The sequence below is a fragment of the Camarhynchus parvulus genome, chromosome Z (genome assembly GCF_901933205.1).
Source record: "Camarhynchus parvulus chromosome Z, STF_HiC, whole genome shotgun sequence".
Classification (NCBI taxonomy): domain Eukaryota; kingdom Metazoa; phylum Chordata; class Aves; order Passeriformes; family Thraupidae; genus Camarhynchus; species Camarhynchus parvulus.
The window spans coordinates 30,280,138-30,306,230 of NC_044601.1; the positions used below are offsets into that span (position 1 = coordinate 30,280,138).

Genomic DNA, 26,093 nt, shown 5'->3' on the forward strand with positions numbered 1-26,093 from the left:
AATACCATAAAAATTATTGTTGCAAACTCATCCACATGATTTAAAAATAATGTTGTTTTAAAGTAAATTATGAAGTAACTTAAAACAGTTAAAAAGATTGTCCTGAAGTGGACTGATTCTTCTCATCAAGAGAGCAAGGAAGAAAAGAGCTTTGTGTGGACTGTGGTGCATGTCACTGTGTTAGTACATTAGCATGAAATATTCAGAATTCTAGTAGTGTATAGACCAATTAGGGTTTAACAATATTGTGTTCTTCTCTTCCATCTGATAGTAGGGATTAATCAAGTTTGGAATATGTATGTCAATCTACATTTCATCTTCTCATTGTGGGGAGCTGATGAGTGTTCTGTGGTGTCACTGTTCCTTCCAAAAATTGAGTTTCATTATTTTGTTGATTGAGAGGGTGTACTTGAATATATACACAAGATTATATGGAAGTACTTGAATGCACTGATGACTTTCAATAAGTAGAAAATGCAGTAGAAAGTTTGCCTTTTGGATAATGTAATACTGGTTTTTGTAGCAGTTTATTGAGAAAACGAGGATAAGAAAACAAGATGTTTGTGTCTTTGACTATTAAATCTAAAGCTTTTTAAACCAAACATGTATGCTAAATATGTAGAGTTTATTATTTTTGCTATTTGGTAGTATTTTTTTTTCAAACCTTTGAAAATTCCTTTACATTGAAGGAAATAAGGATAACTTTTTCCTTTCTCACATAGATCCAAACATTTAATGTTGAGGCACCATGCCAGACTGTGGAAGATTTAACGAGTGGGGTTGTGATGGCCCAGGTTCTTCAAAAAATGTAAGTAATTGTTTACTTAATGAATTAAATACAGAGGTTTTTTATCTGTACATTTTTGTGTATTTACATATGTTTTACCTTGTCTGGTATTCCCTAAGGATGTGGCTTAAATGGTACTTTAAAGTGGAACATGACTGATTTTTTCCTCTGTAGTTTACAGAAAACTATCTTAAATGAAAAAAAAAAAACAGTTGTTTTAGAGAAGAGTTCGTTCAAGTGTGAACTTACTGGGAAGTAACCTGAATTAAAACTAGACATACAGATTCACACTTAAAATTGAAATCAGTGCAAGGTAAGGTAATTGGCCCTGGTTGTTGTTTGAAACTATAGTCAGTAATGTTAGAAGTAGTTTAATGTAATAAAGCTTCAATGATTAACTGAATGGAACTGTCAGTTTAGTTTTTTGCAGTTGGAAGTACTTTTCAGTTTGTTTCCACTACCCCTTGTCTGTTCACCAGACACCACTGAGATTATGTGAGGGTATAAAGAAGAAGCCATTGGGTTATTTATACACAGGATTGATAAGATCTTACTGAGCCTTTTCTTCTTGAGGCTAAACAAACACAGCTCACTCAGTTTCACCTCACTTGACAGAAACTGCAGTCTGTTAATCATCTTAATTGCCCTTTGCTGAACTTCCGTGTGTGTCCAGGTGTCTCTCTTACTGGGGAGGCCTGGATGCAGCAGCTCAGATACAGTTTTAACAGATCTGAGCAGTACCTCCCTTGGCCTGCTGGCAGCGGTCTTCCCAACACAGCCCAGGTTTTGTTTTGCCTTCTCTGCTGCAAGGACACATTGCTGGAGTGTGTTCCACTTGGTTTCTGCTTGGTTTCTTGTCTGCAAAGCTGTTTTCCAACCAGCTTACCCTCCCTATATACTGGTGAATAGGGTTTGTTTGCATTTAAGTTTCCTGAAATGTGTAAGGTTACTCTCAGCTTGTTTTTCCAGCTTGTCAAATTTCTCCTAAATGGCAATGCAACTATCAGGTGTGTCAAACATGCCTTCCATTTTTATATTATATGAAAAATTGCTCTCTGTCCCATCATCTAGGTCCCTACTAAAGACATTTAATACTATTGACCCCTTTGATATGCTGCTAGTTAGTCCAGCTGGATTTCATGCTTCTGAAACCTTTGAGCCTAGCATTTCAGCCATTTTTCAGCCCACCTTGCTATCCAGTTACCCCTGTAATGCTTCATCAGTTCTTCTATGAAGATGTCATCCTGATCAGGCAGTCTATCGCAGGAATCTATAGCAGTGTCACTCATGTTGATCTGCTTAGTCATTCTGACTAGTAATCTCTCAGCTGGCTCAAATCCGTGCTAAGGCAGAGCTCATGCATTCCCTCTGGTCTGTTGCAGAAAGGGCATCTTTCTGTCGCTGCCTTCTTAGCTTGTTCTTCCCAAGGAGCCTGTATATGTTCATGTCAGCAGCTTTGGCATGTGAGCTATCCTACCATGACTTCATGATCCCGGTGGGTCTGTGACCTTGCAACTACATTTAGAACTCTGTTTCTTCCTATTTGTTCTCCGTGCTGCCAGCATTAATGCACAAGCACTCCACATATGCATCCAGTTATAGCCATGATGTTTTTTGAAAAACCCTTTGCTAGGATTTTTCTCCTGAGAAGTTGAGAGGCCTCAGGAACAAAATGTAAACAATAATTATCTGCTGCTGTGGAATGCAACAGGTGGATTTTTGATTGGTCTCATGTGGTTATTTCTAATTAATGGCCAGTCACAGTCCAGCTGTATTGGACTCTCTGGTCAGACACAGGATTTTGTTATCATTCCAGTCTCTGCTTTGTTTGCTAGCCTTCTGATGAAATCCTTCCTTCTATTCTTTTAGTATTGTTTTAATATAATATATATCATAAAATAATAAATCAAGCCTTCTGAAACATGGAGTCAGATCCTCGTCTCTTCCCTCTTCCTGGGACCCCTGTGAACACCACCACATCCAATATTTCTGATTCCCAAGAATGAAGCTTTCGCCAGAGTGTTCTTCTTTAGACCTTTGTATATTTATGTGCATATGCTTGAGGTGATCCCACTTTACCGATACATGTTTTGTTGACTATGAGGTGTCTTTTGTTCATATCATTCCTCACCCCTGGTTCTTCAGCAGAGTTCACTACTTTGTAACTTAATGTTCGCTTTTTTTTTTGGTATAAAACTGTTCTTACCATCTTGGCCAGCCTGTTTGTGAAGATCCATCTGTCCACCATAGCCTGGTGGATCCCATCTCTTCCAAGCAGTCCTTATTTTGTAAAGGGTTTAATGGTTATCAAAACTAAAAATTTAGTTTTAGCCAACACTATATCACAGCTGGTTGTTGACCTGCAGGGTTTGTCTGCTGCTCAAACCTCCTCCTCACTAACTGATGCAACAGGGGAGAGCACCACTTGAGCCTTGACCATACCTCCCAAAGCTGCATGATCACATTTGGTACTTTGCAGGTTTCCCTTGCTGTACAACTCGTACCCAGGTGTAAGAGCTGAAGAAATAATACTGTGAGGGCTGGACAGGTTTCAGCAGTCTTTCGACAATGCCTGGAATTCAAACCCTGAGCAAGCAACAGCCTTTTTTGAAGTCAGTCAGAAGATGAGGGTCCTCCATCCTGTTCGAGTGTTTAGCACTTCCCTTGTCACAGACATTCTCTTTGTGAAAAGTTCTTTCCTTAGGATTTTTCCTTCTGAGAATGTGTGGCCTCAGAGATAGGCATAAACAATAGGTTATCTGCTGCTGTGGAATGCAACAGGTCAGTCTGGATTGGCCCATCTTGGATGTTTAGAAATAATGGCAGATCCAGAACTGAGAGCTCTCTCGGACACAGTCCGAGCGAGCGGGGTTTGTTATCATTCTTTACTTTTCTATTCTTAGGTAGCTTAGCAGCTTCTGGAAACTCTCCTTTCTTTTTCTTTTTAGTATAGTTATAGTATATGTATATATCATGAAATAATAAATCAAGCCTTCTGATAATGGAGTCAACCTTCTCGTCTCTTCCTTCACCCAAGACCCCTTGTGAAAACCGTCACACTTCCCTCTTGTGCTGCTGTGTTTACTGAAAACAGCTGATTTGTTTGACAGAGCTCCTAGGGCTGTAACTGCTATGAGGGGACTGAGTATCTTCTTTAGTTGCAGATTCTCAGGAGCAGGAGCCTTCCTCCTAGTGAGAGAAGGAACTGCCAGTTCACAGGAAGAACGAAAAAGGGGGAAAGGGAAATCTCAATGTAGTCAAATATTTCAAAGCAGGACTTTTTAGCATGTGGTTCTGAGATACTGTTTTCAGCTGATGAACTGAACTTTAAAAATAAACATACAGTACAAATATTGCATTTCTGTAGCATGATTTTAAAATATGTAAAGATCCCCTAGACAATTTATAATTCTTTCTTTATGTCCTATATAATAATTTGAACATGCCAAAATTAGTATTCAGCTATCTTACTTTATGGTAGTTGTGCTTCAGATTTAACATTTTGCATACTTACGTAACGAACAGACATATTCTCATCCTGAAATTTAGCAACAGTATTGCTAAATCTTGACTGCATTCCTGTTGAGATAAACTTTGAAGAGCAGCAGCAATCTGATCTTGGATTGTACAACAGTAACGATAACACGAACAATCTTTGAGAGAAAATACTGCTTTTTTGTTGTTTTTTTTTAAACAGAATTAACAGACGGTAAGTAGTATAAGATAAGAGGTGTAACAGAAGATTAGTCTAATTGATTTTTGAAGTAGAAACCAGGGATTGTAGAATAACCAAATATTTTCTCTTTCCCTGGACATGATATTGGAATATAGGTCAAATACAGGGATCAGCATTTGTGTAGCTGACTAGAAAACTGGTGAGGAGCATGTTGACAAAGCCGTTTTAAATATTCTTTCTTGAAAACAAAACCAAATTCAACACTAGCAGTGAAATCTTCCTATTGTTCCTTTGAACAAAGACAACAGGAAGACTACTTCACTGGGAATTAGGGCGTGTTCAACAATGTGAAGCAAGTCTAGAGCAGGCTCTTTTGCCTTTTTCTTTTCGTATTAGCAACACGGGTTCCCCCTCTGCCCCAAGAAAGATAGTCATGTAGAATACAATTTTTGGCAGGGAGACAGCTGCATGCTTAAGGTTATTTGGAAAAGTCATGCAGCAATGTTAAATAGCAAGGAGCAAGCCTGAAAGCATCAGGTCACTGCAGACATATCATTTGCAGTGAAAACCTGAATCGTTGTCTTTGACATGAAATCTCTCCAAAAGTTAATCTTCAGAGGAAAAATGTGTTGTTTAGACTGCAGACACAACTTAAATGCCATTACTCTTATTCTATTGAGAAGGATAAACTACTATTTTTGTAATTTTCCAAGGAAAAAGGAAAAACAGGTGTTTCTTGGTCTAGGTGCTTCCTGTTTAAGGTTCTTTTTAAGTGTGTGTTCTTTGAGTCTTTACCTGATTAGGTAAAGGTAGGGAGGGGAAAGTTCTGGCAACTTTGTGTGAATCAGGATTTTACTGTAGTAAATTAATTAATGTTTAAAAATATTAAAGAGCAAATTAATATATCCAGTAAAGAAGAGCATTGATGAAAATTTAAAGGTGTTGGAGTGGACCAGTGTTCTGGATATATTTCCAGATAGGGGAGTGAGGATAGCATTTCTTCCAAAAAATGAAAAGGTTTAATAGTGAATTCTATTATTTCTATTTTTTTCCTTACATCTGGCTTCTTAGGAAAAGTCCACTGGTACTTATGAGGGTGGGAGATAGTAGGTCATGATGAGGAGCAGTTTTTGAGAGATCCCTGGCTGAGGGAATTAGTTGTTTTAGACATACATAAAATTTGCGCAAAACAGAGCTGTAGGATTTAGTCAGAAAAAGGAAGAAAAGAGGAAGGAGGAAGAACATTGCTTGCTCATCAGCTGATAAAAGCCAGCTGTGCCTTGTACCAAGTGGAGGGGGCTGACAGTTTCTTCTATGGTTCTTAATTTTTCATACATCATCCTCAATATTTTTTACACTCACAGTAGCAGCCCATTTGTAGGTAAGTGCCAGACATCACAACAAATGCAGCAGAATTTTCTTTAACAAAACTGCTGGAATAAGCTGTGAGAAGAAAAGGTTACAGAGGAAATTACTGACACCTTCAGAAGCTTTTTGCTATTAATGTAGTGTCTGATAGCAAATACCAGAAATATGTTCCATGTAAACAAGCATGAAAATTTTGCTTGCAGTCTCTGCTGTTAAAAAACAGGTGTTGTTAAATTCCTGAAGGACATTTCTTCCTTCATATCATTAAAACTTTATCTTTGAATTTCAGCTTAAAATACCATTGAATGTAATTCTCTAGTGCTAACTGTATTATCTTGGAGGAAGAAACTCAGCCTGTGTTTTAGTTTAACTTTTGTGTATTATTCTGTAAGATTCATTGTTTCTATTGAGATGTGGTAATCCCTTTGACTAGCATTGATGTGAAATACAGTAAGAAGAAATGCCTGTACACTTTTCAGTGTTGATGATTATTTTGAAGAATGTTGTGCTGCAGGAGTAAAGAGTGGAAGTAAAAGAAAATGTTTGATCTTTTTATGAGTAGACTGTTGGCCTAAAGGTGTGTAGCTTGTGCTGGTACGAGTGCCATAGCTTGCTTCTGAATCACGTACTTTTTTTTTTGTGTGTAGCTTGCAATGATTTTACTTATGTTTTCACTGTCCACTGATATCCCTATAATAGCAGGATTTCCTGTTTTAAAATTTTCCTTTCATCCCACTCTGGAGACTGTTTAATGCCAGGTGTCCCTCTTGTTTTGATTCTTTCTTCCTCTGTCATACTGGCCTTGGTAAATGTAAGAAATTGTATATATTTTCTTCTGTCATCTGTGCATCGCACCCCTCTCAATGAATTATTCATTTGTTCTATTATACATTGCAACACGCTGTATGTATTTTGACATATGCAAAACACAAAAGCCATGCTTTTGTATATCACTGGGGGAGGGAAATTTTTTGTAAACACATTTTTTGATGCAGCTTACTGTACCACTGTTATAATGAGTAATAATCATGAGTTATACTACATGCTCTGTGGGTTGGTTTTCTTTAGAAGAGTATTTCTGTCTCTTGGCATCTGTGATGGAGAGAGATGATTGCTTAAATAAAGGAAAATTTGCATACAAAATAAGATGGAGATGGTATAAATGAGCACTGCTGAAAACATCACATGAAGTGATAGAGCATTTGCAACAGCATAAGTATTTTCTGCTCTGAAGAATAGTCCCAGTTACCTGCAGTACTGCTGAGATAGTAGGCAGCAATCAACTGATACACAAATACCTTTCTAATCTAGAAAGTTAGCCAGTTTGGGTCTAGGCTCAGGAACTTAGTCGTCTCATGGCAATGAAGATGCTCCAGTTAATTTTCTGATAGTAGAGCTACTCACTTCTCAGCTACGCATTTTTATATTTGCTTAGGTGGTGCTTTTTCAAACACTGTAAGAAGAATGCTGTTGCTTCCAAATGAAATGGCCTAAGATGACCTGAATTTGATTGAATCATGGTTCCCAGAAATATAGCGAAAGGAGACTTTTTTTGCAGCAAGGACTGTGAATGATCTAACATCTGGAAGCCCCTTTTTAAAAGTATGTTTAGAAGTTACTGTGGAAAAGTTGTTATTTCAGATTTGATTTCCGATAGTTTGTTATATAGAGACCATTGTGGTTGGTACTAGTAATGAACTTCAATGAGACTTTTCAAGAGAAAGAAAATTTTAAATGGTTATGAGGTTGAGGAAAGGATGATCATTCTACATTTGATTGGCGTTGGTACCCAACCTTTTGCTTTTCTGCTTATTGTGTTCCTGGCAAAGTGTTTTTGCAGTGTCCTATTAATTAATGTGTAACCTGTATGAAGCTTCTCTAAAATGAACTGTTGGTGCTACTTTGACCATTGTTACATGATACTGATATCAACTGGATTGCTTATCAGCTGCTGGACCCTTGGATGCTTCCATGAGGTTTGTATACATACAAATGAAAAAACAAATGGATCTGTGGAAGAGGACTACCACACTGAGTTTAGATGTATTTATCAGGGACCTTCCTTCAGTATGTCTGGTGACGTATATCAGGGTTTAGGTAGCCTGTGATTTTCATCAGAACTGTAAAAGACAGTTGCTGGTCCCTGTGTTCCTTTTATTACAGTAGTAGCTGAGAAAAGCTGCCTAGTTTCTGCTGAATTTCAGGCTTTCAGAGTGAAGTAAGATGGACCTAACTCTGAAGTCTTGTTAGCATTCCTCAGCTGATTCCCTTACTTGGTGCTGTTATTGTTGAAAACTGCATGTGCAATATCAGCTACCCAGTCAGTCCAAATATAATTTTGCTTATGAGATGTTGTTTATGTCTGCTCATGTTGTTTTCTAGAACCATGAAAATGGTATGTCAAGGATTGATATATTTATGGCACTACAGCCTTGAAGCAGCTAAAGATGTTAGTGGCCAAGTGCAACCCTTACAATTATAAGATTCCTTAAGGAGGCCCTGTTGGTTTTTTCTGATGAGGAAGCGCAGGTCATACCTGCTTTATCTCTCAGCTGCATAAATACTTTATAATTGTGAGTCTCTTGTTAAGCTCACTTATTTGTGTATCAGCAATTCCCAGAAGACCCTTTTGACAGTCATTAGGGTATTTTTTGAATCCCACACCTGAAAAGGATTTGAACTGTCATTCTTTTCATTAGTGTCCAGATGATTTTGTTGCGATTGAGTGGAAATTAGGCAAATGAATGCTTTTTAATTAAGGCTTTTTGTGAGGAGAGCTATTTGTTTCATGTAAAAGCTGAATGTAAACTTTTTTCATGTGTCAGAGATCTTACATGTACTTGAATCAATGTCATTCTTAAGTTTACTTGTCTTGTGACAGGGAGGCCATTTGAAAGCTACTTGAAAACATATATTTCAAAACCAGTGATAGTCTGGATAAGACATTATTTTTTCTATTTTGTAATTTAAGATTCTGTCATGTGTGCTAGAACTGTACTGTTTTTGAATGGAAGTAATTTAGAGTCATCAACTTAACTAGTAATTAAAACTGTTCTTCCAGATATATGTTTGCAAGTGCCATGACAAGGAAATGAAATATACTGTAATCTTCTCCAGAGTCTGTAACAAAGTGTGAAAAAATAGCAATGAAAATGTGTCAGTAGAGAAACATTGCTATTTGTGATCTTCCTCCATTGCTGTGTATTGTAGTTGCAGTACAGCTTGCAGACCTTGATGCATTCTGAAGACACTGTGGAGAAGATGGAACACAGCATGTACTGTGCCTCAGATGCAAAGTGTGGCTGCAAAGTCTGTGCTCTAATAAAAGTTCTGATGTAATTGCTGGTTTACAGTATATATGATATGGATGTTATTTGTCTCTCCAGGCATATTCAGAGTTCTCTTGAAATTTTGCCAAAAGATCTCATGGCGCCTTGCTCTTGAAAAAAGATCTCAGTCCAGAACCCTTCTATGTGTAGAAAGTGCAGCGGTAACTCTAATAGTAATCAGTGGCAATTGCAGCAGTTCAGAAAATAGAGTACTTCACCTGAAACTGTAACACAAACTCTTAAGAGCATTTTGCTAACAATAGAAAGGTGTTTTTTTCATTCTGGCTGTATTGACTTCATATGTTGGATGATATAGAAACCTTTCCTTAGGTTTTCCTACTCCTTTAAGACCAGTTATATATAGTACATTATTTCTCCTTAATTCTGATTATAGCATTTTCAAAATTCTCTGTGATAAAGGGAAAATTTGAATTGAGCAGTAGAAAATGTTAGCCTTTTAGATTATCTTTGAGTTTAGTAGCAGGAGAGAGATTCTCAGGAGGTGTCTTGAAGAAGCAGCTTATGGAAGATGCTTTGAGAAAAATGAATAGGAAGAAGTTAGGCATAGAAATAGTTCTCTGTTCTTTTTCTTGATTGCCTTTTCAAAAGTGCAGAGAATAGAAAAGCTTCTGAAGAAGGGTGTTCACAAAAAGATTTGTGTAGGGTTACTGTGAAAAGAGGATTTAAAAAACTGATAGTGTTTGGTAGATGAAATAGTGAAGTATGTTCTTAGGCATAAAAACTTCAGTGATGCTTCCTAGCTCTTCTCACTCTATCAAGACAGCATGTGTATTGTTCAGTTTCAGGCTTTTATTTTAGAAGCTGAATAGTTGTAAGCAGTGTGCAATGGTAGGGATCCATAATGTGTGGAAAAGTAATAATTTTTAACAATTTTAAGAAATGCAAGTAAATATTGCTGCAACACCAGAGGAGAAGAGGTAGGACTTAGGGAGGGAAAACTGGCAAAATGCATTCAAAATACAAAGATGCTTCCTCAAAAGCATAAGCTGCTCATGGCACACAGATGAACCTGTGCTGTCAACAGGGTGAAAGTTCTTAGAAAAGTGAGTAGTAACAGGATTCTGAGCTACTATATTCAGGCCATGTGTCAGATGCAAGAGGTAGTCATTTAAATTAACTCAAACCTGGGATGGGAGCTTAATGATGAATGTGTACTCAAAATTTCTGTAATGTGTTTTTAATAAATGCACTTTTTATTTTTCAGAGATCCAGCTTATTTTGATGAAAACTGGCTGAACAGAATCAAAACAGAAGTGGGAGATAATTGGAGGCTAAAGGTATTTGACTTACTTTGCTTGTCTGTGAGTCTGTATTTCAGTACTTTATACAATACTGTGTCTAAATATTCGCACATTTCTGGATTAAGATCTTGCTTTATAGATAGCATTTTGAATTTTAGACCATTTTAATTACACTTACTTTTTTTAATGTTGTATTGTCCTGCTCAGTTTTAGCAAAAACGTTTTGAATTTGTGAACAGGTTTTAATGATTTAAAAGGAAAATATTAAAGTAAATGTTATACATTAATTACCTCTTTTTCAAACATTGAATGAGAGATTTTTTTAATGTACAGTGTGAAAGCAGCTTTTAAAAAAGCAGCCTTTTTGAGAAGCAACTACATAAAAAGAGGAACATAATAAGCAATATATTTAAAGAAAAATGGCAACATGTTGCTTCCTTTTACTTTGTCAGCTCTGCAGAGCTACTGAGTTTTAAGGGAGGAAGTCATGTTTTTTCTGTGTTTCTACTCAGCATGATTTTTAATCACTGTCTGCTGGGTTGTTTGTATCACTTGGCATTCTAGCACTTCTCTGCAGACCTGAAGGAAACAGAATTTACAAGAACTATGAATGAAGAATATTTTGCTTTAAAATGTGAAGAGCACAGTCTCACATGCAGATGTTAGTGTAGTTTTTGACTAGTTTTCTTCAGCGAATAATCTATGTGCTTTTTTAAATTTCCATTTTCAGCCTGACTAATCTGGGGGAAGAAAAATAGTTAAGAATTTACTGTTAGTTCTTGTTTCCTGTAAAACCATTTTGTTCCAGCCACCAAAACTCATTCTGAGCATCTGGAGAAGGACTAAAACTGTGAAATGCTCTAGTACTTACAGGCTTCTCTACATCACTTTCTGAATTGCAGGGACACTCAGAGACACAATGCTGCCTGAGACAAAGATGGAGCACACCACTGCTGTTTATGTTTTGACTTGGCCAGGAAACATGTATCAGCATAGTTTCTGCTGTCTGACCAGCTGTGTGAAGTCTGGAATGTTTTAGAATGTTTTGTCTACTAGGGCTGCCAGCAAAAAGTGAGGGTACATTGATGAGGATATATTGAGTGACTGCTGAATAAGAGACATCACCCCTAAAAGACATTTAGGACTCCTTTGGCATCTGCTGAATGTAGAGCACTTGATATAAATTAACTTCTCAAAGAATTGTATGGAATTGCAAGCAAACAGCTGGATACAAGGTCTTACTTTTCTGTAAAATATTTTTTGGGTTTTTTCCCTGAGGAATATTGAAATCTTGGCTGTTAAATGTGGAGGATAACAAACTGAGAACTGTTGGTTATAGTAGCATTTCAGCTGATTGAGTGTGGAGCAGCAGCTTCTATAACTATCATATGGAGTTTGAGGAATAAATTTTATTTTTATGTCTTGTACTAATTTGGCAGATGTAAAAGCTTAGCAGGTGTGAAAAAGAGAAAAAAACAGCTGAGCAATCTAGTAACTTCCTTATGTGACTTAGGTTGGCAAAGCATCAGGTCAAATTTCAGTTTCTTGCTGGTGTCATTCCATCTTGTTTTTCAAGTGTCCACGTAAAGAACTAAAGACTGATTTTTTTGTTGTGTTTTCTTTAAGAAATATGTATAATTCAGCTTTTTGTATATATTTTTATAGACCACTTCCCTTTTCATGAAGATTCAAAAAGTCACATGTGTGATACTTTAACTCTTGTTTTTTAATCTGGAAGTAATCTTATACCTTGCCGGCTGTTCTTTTTATGTGAGTAAACATTATTGGTAGTCTAGTTTTCCAAATGTCTGCCATCCAGTCCTTCATTTAAAGTCTGGCTTGTAGGAACACTTCACTCTGTGCATTTCTACTAATAGAATTGTTCAGCTTGGAAAAGACTTAAGATCAAGTTAACTCTACCAGGTCCACACTAAACCATGTGCTAAGCTCCACATTTACACTTCTTTTAAATGCCTTCTGGGATAGTAACTCAGCTGCTTCCCTGGGCAGCCTTTTCCAATGCTTGACAATGCCTTTGGTGAAGAAGTATTTCATAATACCCAATTTCAACTTCCCGTGGTGCAACTTGAGGCTATTTCCTCTTGTCCTGTCACTTGCTTACTGGGAGAAGAGACTGACCCCCACTTCACTACAACCTCCTTTTAGAAATAAATTCGTTACTGGATTTAAGATGTGGGCATCATAGTTGCATGATGGATTGTCTCATGTGTTGTGGTAATGAGCTACATTATTTTCTTGTTGCTAAACATGGTCGCTCTTTGTCTCTGATGCCGTCAGAAACATCTGATGTAACAGTCACCACTTGTACAAACTCTTGCTATCGTGAACCACGTAAAGGAACTGGTCTAGCAGTGGAAATACAGAAAGACAATATAAATGCGAAGTGTATGGAGTTTTGTGAAACAGTGGGGGCTGGTGGAGATTAGTGTAGGTCTTGTACAGCCCCCCTAACCACTGTTCATGGAAGTACTCAGAAAATAATAGAATCATAGAGTTGTTAAGTTTGGGAAACACCTTTAGGATTGAGTCCAGCTGTCAACCTAGCACCACCACTGTGTTCACTGCAACCCATTATGTCACCAAGTGCCATATCTGCACATTTTTTTAACACTTGCATGGGCGATGACTCTATTATTTTGCTAGGCAGTCTGTTCCAATGTTCTACAACACTTTCCCTGAAAATCTTTTACCTAATATTTAACCTAAAACTTATCTGATGCCACTTGAGACAGTTTCTTCTCGTCCTGTCACTTGTTACCTGAGAACAAGGGAGAAGGTAATGAGTGATGTGATTGTTAATTTTGAATTGTGTGTCGTCCTCTTTGGAGAAGAAACAAGAACATAAGGCTGAGTTTTTTTGGGGGGGAGCGGGAGGGAGATGCACAGGTTTGGTTAGTTTGGTTTTTTTAGCATTTTGCTTTCTGATAACTGCAATGTTTTTGCTGTTGCTATACCATTTGAAAAAACCTCACAGGGATGTTTTTAAGCTCTTGCTTACAGGGCAAGTTGCCAGACTTGAGAAATTGAGCAATGTGCAGGAGAGAAAAAGGGAAATGCTAAAACTTGGGGAGCTTGCAAAATAGAAACCATTCAGTCAGCATTATGGTTCTTGGAGCTAACCATATCTTTGTCTACTGTATTTAATAGAGAAATGTTGTTATTTCTTCAGGGTTAAAATTTCATGCTCATAGCATATATCAATGTACATGTTTGTGTTTTCCCTTAGGCAACAAAAAGACTTTTCACTGCTGCCTTTGCAATTTTATGCTGGTTTACAAAAATAAAAAAGCAAAGCCATTAACTCTTTCCTCATGTACAATGAACGCTTCTGTGTAGTCCAGATTTAAATTGTGTGCAACATAGTATTTCATGGCTGAAGAAGATGCCATCTTGAACTTAAGACCTATACTGAAAATGAAAAGCAGCTTAGAAAATAATTTGCCAAAATTTTTCAGGGATAGAATTCCCTAATCAAGAAAAAAATTACTGATTTATTCATGTACATCAGTTTTGGGCAATTACAGAATAAACTGTTGGCTCTTTGAGGGATGGCATAAAAGTCCCCCTTTCCCTCCTATCCTTTTTCATTCAGTGTGGAAAGCTTAAGAAGGAAAGGAAACACATTGTTCAGCTTGATTTTCTTCTGAACTTTTCATTTTGGCATTCAGACAGCATCAATTTGAAGTACAGTTTTATTAGTGTTTATAGTAGCAAGCTGTGTTAGTCTTGTGAACCTTCACTATCTAGTCTTTCTCTGGGTTCCACCTCTAATCAGTGATGAGAGACATTGCTGCAAAATGCAGTTTAAATCAGAAAGCATAAGCCTGTGAGAGTGGTACAAACAGTGAATGCAGGTGCTCCCTCTCCTTCTTGGTGTGCGCACATACACCCCCACATGCCCCTGCCCACCCACCTACCTCCCACCCCACCTGTTAACTGCAAAGGGATAAAATTGTACCATAATGAGATATCCAAAGCTTATTGGTTAAGAATTCCCACACCACTTGAAAGTGTGTGCTAGCAGCATTTCCAGAGGTTATTCAAGATTTGAAATTAAAAAAAGAAAAGTCAATTTACACAGAGCCTCCGGCACAAACAGGGTTTCAGTCATACATGTGATACAAGGGTAATGCAAAAGTGGAGGCTGGCTGCCATAATGTTGGAGAAAAACCAGTAAGTTAGATAACCCATGCTCTCTTTTTGTCAACAATCACAAGCTTAAGGGCATTTTCTATTGCCCACGTCATTGGCCTTTCCCTTTGTTACTCAACTATGTTAGTAAATAGAGAAATCTAGACAGACTGCACTTACAAACCTGAGATTAGAAACAGTAAGCAAGTTGTAATTAATAAAGATTTTATATGGCAAGTGAGAATAAAAGAAAAACAGGCGAAAAACCAAGCAACCATTAAGTCTTATGGTGTTGGCAGATCACATGATCTCTGCTTTCATTCCAATCAGTTTATCAAGTTACTGTTAATACTGTAAGGGTCAGTGTCATACTGAGCACATGTGGTGCTATACTAAGCCAAGCTGGCTGTTAGCAGGGAGGGTAATGATATTTTAACATAGGGAACACTCACACAGCTCTGGTGTGGGTATTAGTGAAACTTAGGTGTTCAAAGGACTGAGAATATTGAGGTTTCATCAATATTCTCAGATGGTAAAGAGATGGAAAATGGATAGACGTTTGTCTAGAAATACTTATTGATCCATCTATTGTGAATTAGATGCAACAGATTTCTGAGGTGAAACAAAGCAACAAATTTCTAGGTGAAATAAAGCATAGTTGCCACTTTTTTTACCCCAGTAAACTTCACATCTTTTCCAGCAGAAGTATGGCTGCAGGAAATGAATGTTAAAGGTGTTGGGAGGCTAGCATGTATATTTTTATGGAAAAGCAAGAACTCAGGTTGCTGATGCAAGGAAATAGGCTTCCCATGTGGTCATGGACTGACATCTGAACAATGGTTTAATACTTTATAGTCATAATCTGCATTGACAATTCTGCCTGTTGTGGTCTGGCATTATGTAATTTAATGGTTGTTTTTAACTACAGTTAGGTTTTCCTATGTGCTTAGGAAAGTGGAAAGTAATTCTGAACAACTGTCACCTGTGTGACTTAGAATTCTGATCTAATTGGTTGTCTTTAACACTTTCTTAGGCTGTTGTTGGTTTTCATTTAGCTCCTTGAGGTCTTAGTTTTGTATGCTTTGACGTCAGAAATGTTGCTGGAACTACTGTTCAATTTCAAAGTACAAAATATTAGTGGTAGTTTCCCTATGATGATCCTGTCTCTGTCAGGGGCAGTAAAACCATCTAAGTTTATTGACTGCCAGCAAGTTAGGAAAAAATTGAGAGCTGTCTGAGTAATACTGAAGATCATGGTTAAGTTTAAGTCAGTCTTAGTCTTAAAAGAAGTCTATAAAGAAGCTGCTTTAACCTCAATTGTCTGATTATGTGCCAAATACAAAGATGATACAGTTAATTCTTAAAAGCAAGCTACCCTGGTACTGTTGATTGACAGTGGGGTGAAATAGGATGGCAAAGATTTCTTTTTCAGTTTATTTGCTGTTCTCTTGTTTCAAGGATGCTGCCCTGTAAGCTCTTTTTCATGATGAATTTTGATCAATATTGACTTTGTTTCAGTATCTCAACTCCAAGCACTATAAAAGTTACACAGAGGAAGGTTGCTCTTTGTGTTTAAGGAATTTTAATTCAAAAATGCTTACAAGGAGAGGGGGAAAAAAGTATTTCACAGGTTTCCATTTGGTTTCTCATTTTTTTGGGATTATGTTCAAGTTCAAGGTTCCTCACAAATGTTCTCATCGATAAACTGGACTTAAATTCTGCAACATGGCCCTTGTGTTTCCGTGGCTCTTTCTGCAGCAGACTCAGGTAAATTATAAACCAGAAGATTTTAGTTAATCAAGTTTGAAAATAATATTCTAATCAGTGCAGTATTCTTTGTGATGATTTGATATAAAAGTAAAATTTCTTAATTTCTTTAAATTCTTAAATCAGTTGCAGACCTTAGTTATGATTGTGCATTGCCTTTGAGTGGTGCTCTTGGTTGCTGACACCTAGGAAATAGTTGCAGCTCTTACAGAGCCATGTTGTGTGTAATAGTACAGGAAAAGTATGTGCTTTGGTGTAGAAGGTGTAAACTGCCTGTTATGCCATTTTGGGAGTGACAATATATGTTCTCATATACATGCTGTAATGTAGCATGTCCAGTTCTTGTTCTAGGTTGTCGGGGTATTTGATGTGTCACTTTTCAAGTCCAAATGAATTTTTGTTTTTTGTATGACTTAAAATTCAGTGATTATGGAGACAGTCAGAATGTTCCTGTATCTTAATAAGGAATCAACTTCCAGCACTTCTTTCCAAAAGAGAGTAGATTAATAGGAGTCAGGTAATCAGATTGTTATCATTTTGGTTTTCTTGGCAAAAATCTTCCAGTGTGTGTATCCTGTTTCTTTTTTGAGTCTGGAATTTACTTTCATCACCTCATTTTGTTTGTTGACCATATTGAAGTGTTGTGTTTGTCCCTGAATTTCAATATCGCATTTGTTAACAACCATCAGGTTGTTTGAAAGGTAAATAATTTCTGTAAGTGGACAGAGTCTCCTAACTGGATATTTCTGGAATGCAGTCAAGAATATAAAATTTGTGGTGGGCTTCAAAGGCAATTAAAACTTGAGAGGTTTTGCTCTCCCTTCATTGCAGTTCCGCAGTTTGCTGCTGTGGCTGCTGCTGTCAATGAGAGAACTTTGTGAATCCTGTTTATATCAGTTTTAGTCTTTGCAGATTCTGTTTAAACTTCAGTCATAAAATCATTGGGGTTGGTAAAGATCCTTAAGATCATAGAATCCAACCATGAACTGCCAAGTCCACCAATAAGTAATATCCCTGTGTACCACATGTACACAGCTCTGCACACCACAAGGATGGTGACTCAGTCATGTCCTGGGTAGCCTGTTATAATGCTTGATAACCCTTTCTGATAAAGAGATGTTTCCTTATACTCTTCCTGGCAAAAAACACTTCCTGGGAAAACTTGAAGCCTTTTCCTCTTGTCCCATCTCTTGTTACTTGGGAGAAGAGGCTGACCCCCACCTGGCTACAGCCTCCTTTCAGGGTGTTGTATAGAGTGATAGGGTCACCCCTGAGCCTCCTTTTCTCCAAGCTAAACAACCCCAGCTCCCTCAGCCTCTTCTCTGTCCCAGGAAACTGTGTGCTGCTTCTATTATCTAAATTTCGTAAATACTTGAACAGTAATTTATGATAGTCTCTAGCAGTTACTTTCAGCAAAGATTCCTTTTTTTTTTTCTCTGAATTTCAGCTGTGAGACCCACGGGCATTTTTATAATTTTAAATACACTGTTTCCAGAGACTTGATGCAAATGGATTTTTGCTTTAAAGGGGGGAATACACAGTTCTAGAGGAATGTGACACACATTCTATAGAGCAGGAGGTACTTAACTGATGCCATTGGTTATGCGAGTGAACAGAAACTACCTTTGTATAGCAGTGAAGTCATCTTGGAGAAACGTAAATTTTGCCAGATACTGTAAGACAGACATTCATTTGTAAAAACTGGGAGGAGGGACAGAGACTGACAAGAACAAAAATAAAAGAGCTAAGGGGAATAATTAATGATAAAAACAACAAATTGAACTTATATGGGTTGAAAATAAAGGATGATATTGAGCAGTAGCTGGTTTTGGTTTGAAAGAAGAGGTTTATCTCTGCAGAAGGTAGATTACTAGGATACTTCAAGAGAAGAAAGGAGGGAAATAATGTTTCAGCTTCTGGATGTAAAGAAAATCCTAAGATAAACAAGTATATAAAAACATTCATGCCATAGGATCTGATATAAAGCCTATCCAAGACAATGTTATATTTTTCATAAATTTAAATGGGTTCTGTGAATTCATAAAGATTTGTAATCACATCTGGAAGTCTGGTAATAAAGGCCTCTTGCATAACTTCCATGATTCTAAATTAACTGTGTGTAAATTGATGTAATTATATCCTTCTTTTGTGTGATTCTTCCATGATTGCCCACTTTATGATCATTTCTCTGTAAAATACTCCCTGTATTTATTGTATTTCCTCTTTCTTGTCAAATAGGTAAGCAACCTGAAGAAAATTTTAAAAGGAATACTGGATTACAACCATGAGGTAAGAACCATTTGAACTAATCTTCATCTGCTTGCCTTTTGAATTATGTATTTTAGTTAACTTCTGGAAGATAAATTGTATTCTGCAGGTTAGGTTCTGACGTTTTCTTGCAAGCCTTTTGGCATATATAGTGATTCATGGCCTGTTCCCTAGTCTTGGCCTTCTTTAAACCTTCTCACCTACTTTATTGAATACTTGGGAGTACCAGTGAAGCCTGATATGTAAATTTTTTTCATGTGAAGAATAGATGGCTTTACTGACTATATTCTAATGATGGACTTTGTGTCCTATGTACTTTAATGTACCTGAGTCTCATGTTTTTTTCCTTCCTCTTCTGCAACTGAAGTCTGCTCTTGTCCTTATTTTTCTCTTGAGGAGAGTGAAGGAAGAGCATTTCTAGCCTCTCCCCACATTAAGATTTTAAATTAAATATTTTAATTCAGGGGTACTGGACTCAGTCTTTGTCATTCTCTCTTGTTTTGAGCAAACTCAGCACTTAATTACTCCAGAGGAGACAGTATTTTTTTCTTTCAGTGGTGAATCTTCAGCTGAAATATGCTTTCAGTGATATTTGAGACAAATTGATCTGTACAGGTGGCAGCACAAAATCCATAATATGCATGTTCTAGACATTTCTTGTTTCAAAATACTGTCTCCTCATAAATACTACAGAGATTAGGTTATTTGTTAATAAATTGAAGTACTTCAAGAAAATAAATTTAAGTTAATAAATTTAAGTACTTAAAGAAAGAAAAATTTAGTCTTAGGAGGTTGTCTTCAGTAAATGATTAGGTATCCATGTTTAAATAAATGTTGAAACGTGATTATTAAGCAAGCTGGTCATGACTGGGAACACTGAAAAGAAACAGAACAGGTTTTTGTTATGGAAAATAAATATTACTAAGACAAAGTGATGCAAGCTTCTTTTTGGTTGATTAGTATGTATGATTAAGTGTCTGGCATCAAAACTTTACTATTAGGCAAGTTTTGAGCAGATTCAAGCTGATGAATTTCTGTAAAGGTAGTGCATGTTTATAAATCTCACTGGATTTTGGTTTAGGTTGATATTTTTCCTGCTGAGGCAATGCTGGAGCTGATAGTAGGGGTAATCTGGATTCTACTAATGAATTCTGCATATGTTTTCCTCAATATTATTCCTTCCCCCACAACAAAAATATATGTATATGCATTTTACCTGATGTAGTTAAAAGCATTTGAAAAATGTGTATAATACTAATACTGTTTACCCTCAAAAATTCAGATACTTTTATTGCATTCAGAAGAGCAATCAGTCAAACTGCTACATTTGCTGTTATTGTCAGTTAAAGTATAGAAGAACAAGAAGCCTGAGTAACTGACTGTAGCTTTCATGCTTTGTTCTGGCTCAGTTAATGTTGCTGCAGACCTCTGCTGCTCTGGAACTAAAACTTTTAATTTTTTTGTAAATGTATAAATCTTTTGTCTTTTCAAAATGGGTTAAATGCTCTTTTTAATCTCAAGATAGTTATTATAGGTTCTATCCTTCATTTTCATATTTCTTTCGGGGCTTTTGATGGACTTTTTTTGGTTCTTTTTCTTTAAATTAATTTTTTTCTCTTGTTTATTTCAAACTCTGTTCTCACCTTCACATCCTTGGCTTCTTCCTAGTACCTACCAATTTGCCTTTTCCTTTCAGCTTTCCTCAACAGGAGTTTTATTGTCAGTGACTGTGAAGTCACTGTAGTGTTGTTAACTTCAACCCAGCATTGCATTTGAAAGAAATTCAGGAACTACAGATCAATATATAAATGCATACCAGAATCAAAACACATTGTATTTTCTGTTAATGCAGTCTGTGTATGGTGGTAATATTTTCCATTGTGTTTGATGTATTCACAGAATTCTTTTGACCTAAAGTATTTTCCAACAAGAGTGAATCTGTGTCCTTTAAAGTATGTGGAGATTTTTAGTAGTGTTGAAGTTAATTCTTTGAGAAAACTGCTTAAAAATCCTACCATTCCACAACACAAAACAAACTGTACATAATCAGAATGAAGCCAGAACACTTCAACAAAACCCAACGCTACTAAACTTTACAGTAGCTTGATTTTTTGTATTCCTCCTATATGCTATGTTTTTATAAATGCCTTAACCTGATTTCTGTTTTTCTTGGGTGTTGCACAAAAAAAGAGCATGCAGCAAACGCATGACTGATTCCCTCTATATAGTCATTGTTTCCTTATTGCACCCTGTTTAAGAAGTTATAGTTTCTTTTTATCTGCAATTAATGTGTCAATGATGTGTTTAATTCCACATTTCATATTCATATTTTCAACCCTCTGTTCAGTAAAGAGCAATTTAGCAGAATTGTCTAGTTCCTTCTACTGCCAATCATTAATCCTTAATGATCTTTAATGATAAATCAGATAACACTAATAGCGAGTCATGCGGGCTTTTGTTTTGCAGGGTTTTTTCTTTCTTTCTGCATGTGGGCTGTTTAATTACATATCATTGTATTGCTACCTCAGATTCTCTTCCATGGAGCAGCTTTCTTAGCTGTAAGACTTGCCAGATATCCTTAAATTTACTAGAAGTGTGAGGTCTAGTTATCTGAGTTTTTTGCCATGTTGTATTTGGCACCTGTCAGTGTTAGATATATGTATTGTATGGGTGAAACATTTAATGTTTCAACATCTAATTCTTTAAGAAAGAATCTTGCTAAGTGTTTATCTAGTAGTTGCTTGTGAGTTGAGAGAGTCATGTTTATCTTTTCCCAAATATTATTTGTATCAAACAGTATGATTTTGTAGTGAGATGTTATGTTAAGCAATTTGGTTTGTTTTGAAGGTGTATTGAAAACTATAGTAAAGTAAGAATGAATTACTGTTGTTGATTATGAATCATCTTTGTATTAAATAAATTGATTTGTATATGTGCAGCGATACAGCCATGTATGTACCTTGTCTTTGTGCAGATTCTAGGGCAACAGATAAATGACTTCACCCTTCCTGATGTTAACCTGATTGGAGAACATGCTGATGCTGCGGAACTTGGGAGAATGCTTCAACTTATTTTGGGATGTGCTGTGAATTGTGAACAGAAGCAAGGTAATACATTTTGGAAACATGTTTTCTGGGTTATTGTGCAACTATTAAGGAGAAAAATTATATTTCTTGGATTTCTGTCAGAAACAGATTTTTTTTAATAATAATAATGACATTAGTTTGTTGTACAGATAGTGACTGTTTTTTGGTGTAAGCTTTACTGCTTTTGGAGACTCAAACTGGAATTGAATTTACTTCCAAGGTACATATTTTCAGTTTTGGTTTGCTAAGCTGAAAAATCAGTCTACAAAGAAAAAAAATTCTTGGGTACACCTTTTAACCATTTATGAGGTAGATCAGGATAGTTAAGAATGGAAAAATGTGATTATTACATTATTCAGCATAACTCTTGATTGCAGAGATGCATTCCAGACGTCATTTTACTACATGGCCAAAAGCCATCAGTATTATTGGTCCTTGGTCTGACGAAATGTCTGATGTGAACTGGGTTTCTGTAGTTTCTAAGATGTGTCTATGGGGTTGACACATAGGGAAAAATAATGCTGGCAACCATGCCCTTTTGGGCAACAGCTGAAGATGGAGCACAATAAGGTCATCCAAAAAGTCACTTCAGGCCAATTGCCAGACAGTTGAATCCCACTTTAGCTGTCCCTGAAGGAGGCTTCTGTCTGTCTACCCAAGTGGCACTGACTGTAATTCAGACCTGCACAAATACAGTAGAGACCCATTCATCTTTCTTGAGGGTGCCAGAGAGGATGTGATGAACAATGGAGATGTTTGTTAAAGTGTGCTACATCTCATGTTCTAAACTTGCCTTGGGTGTAGGCTGTAGATTGTTACCAAGTTACTTTAAATTACGCTTCATTCAAGCCAGATGAAGGTAACGTAACGGCAAATGCAAACATTTATTCTAAATACTTTAAACAGGAAACGTAGTCATGTGTTGGAAAATAAGGCTTTTTTTACTGTATTTGTGTGACAGTTGCATCAAATAAGTGTGTCCTCTAGATATAGCTCATTTTGTGTTTGATGGCTGCCAGGATTTTAAGCCTTTTGTCTTCCCCATGCTTGGTGCATCTTAACTTTACAGCTAGTTTCCCCTTTTCAGTTTTCCTAGGTGACTAAATCACTTTAGTTTCTCCTTCTGAAATTACTTCTGTTCTCTTAACCAGGAGGTCATCTCCTATTAATCAAAATAGGAGTAGTGTTCTTCCACAAGTGCATAAATAACTCTGGTTTATTAAACCTCCTGTCATCTCTGTTTTATGTAAAATTATCTTCCTTTTGGTGACTATTTTTCATTTTCAAGTGGCGAGTGTATCTTGATCTTGTGTCCCCTTAACTCTTTCAGTCTGGACATTAAAAATGCACATTTGAAATACTAGAACAATCTGTACTTTGAGCAAGGTTCAGCATGAGCAAATTACCCAGTTGAAGGTGACTTTATCCCCAGCGTCTTTCTCTTAATCACATCATTAAAAGAATAAAGGAGATGATGTTTGACTAGAAACTGTATTATACTGGGCAAGTCGTTTACTCCTTGACTTAGTCTAAATGTCAGAATTTGTTATTCTGGCTACTGTATTATCTTACAAGGTACCTATTGTGTAGCTCACATATACGCAGAGCTGAGAACTTAAAAAGTGGAGGGGACTTAATTTGTGATGTACTAGAGAAATAAGAACAGACACCAAAAATGAACATGAAAATGCTTTAAAATGAGGATGCTGTAGGAAGGCAGGTTGTTACTGTTACACTTACAGAAAAGGACAACCTATGCATGGATCATGTACTTCAAGAGCCTGAACAGTTTAGGAACAAAGTGAGAAAAGGATAAAAGTAGTTATTTCAGAAGTGTGAGATGCCAGGGGAGGAAAAAAGGTAATCATGTACTTTTTTCATTGTTGTACAGTTCAAATAAGCCTGGATTTGTATCTGAACAGGCTTGTGATAAAATCTTGTTGAATTTGTTGGAGTGGAACTTGACTGGTGCTTATACATTTCAATGTCATCCATAGCATCTAGTCATTTTGTAGGAAGGATGAAGCTTCTGAACTTACCTTCTATGACTTGAGTTTCAACATTGACATTTCAGAATGCTTTTATTTTCAGAGTACATCCAGACCATAATGATGATGGAAGAATCAGTTCAACATGTTGTCATGACAGCCATTCAGGAGGTATGCTGGGATGCCCACAGTGTGTGAAAGTTCAGTCTTTCATTATTTTACAGCAGTATACTTTTTCCCACTTAGGAAAAATTTTGTTGAAAGTAAAGAAAATAAGGGGCATAGATTTTGCCTTTTAACAGTGAAAAATTTCTTATTTTTCCTTAGAAAAATCTCGCTTTATGTGAAAGAACTCTGGGTGAATGTCCCACTTTTGTTTAAATCTAGAAGACTGAAACTTCTAGATATTTTTGATACTGGGTTCCCTTTCCTTTTCTTTTCCCACCCTGTGAATCCTGAAGTGTACTAGATTGATTTTCTGTGGATAACCAGTTACTGTAGAATTTTGTCAAAATTTCATAAACTTTTTTTTTTTTAATTTAGTAGACAAATGAAAAGAAAGATAATTGGGTGCCAGTATTGTATTGTCAGGTCTAGTGTTATGGCTTGGGTAATGATATGTAAGATGAACATATATGAATAATACAGTAGGCTGGTATGTTTTTACAAGTCAGTGAGTATACTGCAGTCCATTTTGTAGAAGTGCTCTTCTGTGGTAAATTAAAACCCTGGTGTTAGCCACTGAAGTCCCCCTGTGACTTAAAAGAAGTCCAAAGTGTTTATAATAGAAATGCCTAACAGTCTGTAGATGTTTACTGCAGGCCACTACCTAGGGCAGGCCACTAGCTAGGGAAGGCAGGAAACCACTAGTAATCCCATTTATTCTGAACCAGAAGAAGAGAAACTCAATTCCACATTGAGCTTTAGAGCAATTTCTCATCTCTGTAATGTCTGAATAGAGAAAGAAGTATCAGTGAGTTTACAAGATCTCTCCACAGTCATCACTTTGACCAGTGCTGTATCCATGCAGTCATACATTCAGTTGTCTGTGTGCAGACTGCTGGCTGTAACACAGCCGAGAGGACTTTGGAAATGAGCATCAAAAGAGTTGTTATCTAAATCATCTTCTAGTCAGTGCTGCCAAGCACCAGTTGCTGGAGTTTTGGCATATTTTACTTTTTTGTAAGTTTTGTAACTGTAATATACAGTATTTTGGTGGGTTTTTCTAGTGTTTTTGTTAAACCCAAATTGTAGCATCACTGTCTTCTGCACTATCTTGAAATAGAAAAAACTTCTTTCATCTTCCTTCTTTATGTTGAAAATCTATTCGATTTTTATAAAAGTCTCAGTTATTTAATAAAATAGCCCATTCAAGCAGCCCACAGTTCTCAACACTTAATGAGTAAACTTTAAACTTGTTCAGTGTGTGTGCCCTTTTGCTGACATGATGAGTAGAAGTAGGAGGTCATCACAGGGTAAGGGTATGTTCTTCTGGAACAGATTTTTAAAATGCCGTGAATCAAAAATTTTAGCATTCAGCTACTGACACAGTTCTGAGTGATTTTAATGCTACTTTGCAAGCTTAGAAATCTAAGGCATTTCAGGACCAAATCTCAAGTGCTTAATGAAGAGGTGAGAAAGTGTCTCAGACTTTGAGGTACTTGGAGAGCAAGTACCTCTCATTTTTCAATGGACTTGGAGTTTGGAGAGGTCAGCTGGTAGCTAGCAAATATTATTCCAGTTTTCAAGAAGAGAAAGAAGAAAAATGCTGTCAGTTACAGGTCTGTCTCACTTCCGTGCCTGGCAAAATTATGGAGAAGGTTACTCTGGGAGTTAAATCATAACCAGCACAGATTGGTACGGGAAGAGTTTAAAGGGGTGAGACTTCATGGGATTTTGTAAGGAGGCTTTTCTATTTCGTAGAGTCATAGCAGCTCCTAGAATTCAAGTGACTTAGAAAAAGCAGTATGTAAGAAATTAGCTATATATGAATATTTGAAAAGTTGGTATATCATCTAATCCAAACATTTTAAAGCATTTGACATTGTGGGTAGTCTTCAACACTTTGTATGTCAGAAGATCTCTTTAGGCTTTACTGATGTATTATGTAATTAATTTTTCTGTTTCAGCTGAGCATGTACAAATTTTTTTGATGCTTCTTTGGTTATTGTAAATCATTTTACTCATGAAAGTATTTCACAAGGCACAGTAGAACAAGTTTTCTCTTTTTTATGAAGAAGCTGATTTTCAATGGAATAAGCAGCATTTTATAGGCTAAATTTTATTCAGTTATTTTTTATTAACCTGTGGTTCTTCATAATTTATTTTCTTCACTTATTTAAATGTTTGAAATATGCCTTGTGCTCCATAAAGGTTTTAGAAATGAAACAATGGTTTTCTGTTAGTTTTT

At 36.6% G+C, this 26,093-nt stretch overlaps 1 protein-coding gene across 3 annotated transcripts in view; it reads left to right on the top strand.

Annotated features, from left to right (window-relative positions):
• HOOK3 (hook microtubule tethering protein 3) overlaps nt 1–26,093 on the top strand; it is an 89,365-nt gene that overhangs the window by 14,818 nt on the left and 48,454 nt on the right. For all 3 annotated transcript variants that reach the window (XM_030968506.1, XM_030968509.1, XM_030968508.1), the window contains exons 2-6: nt 723–808; nt 10,386–10,458; nt 18,580–18,630; nt 21,584–21,716; nt 23,787–23,854. In XM_030968506.1, the coding sequence (XP_030824366.1) occupies nt 723–808; nt 10,386–10,458; nt 18,580–18,630; nt 21,584–21,716; nt 23,787–23,854 (411 nt within the window). The remainder of the gene's footprint in view (nt 1–722; nt 809–10,385; nt 10,459–18,579; nt 18,631–21,583; nt 21,717–23,786; nt 23,855–26,093) is intronic.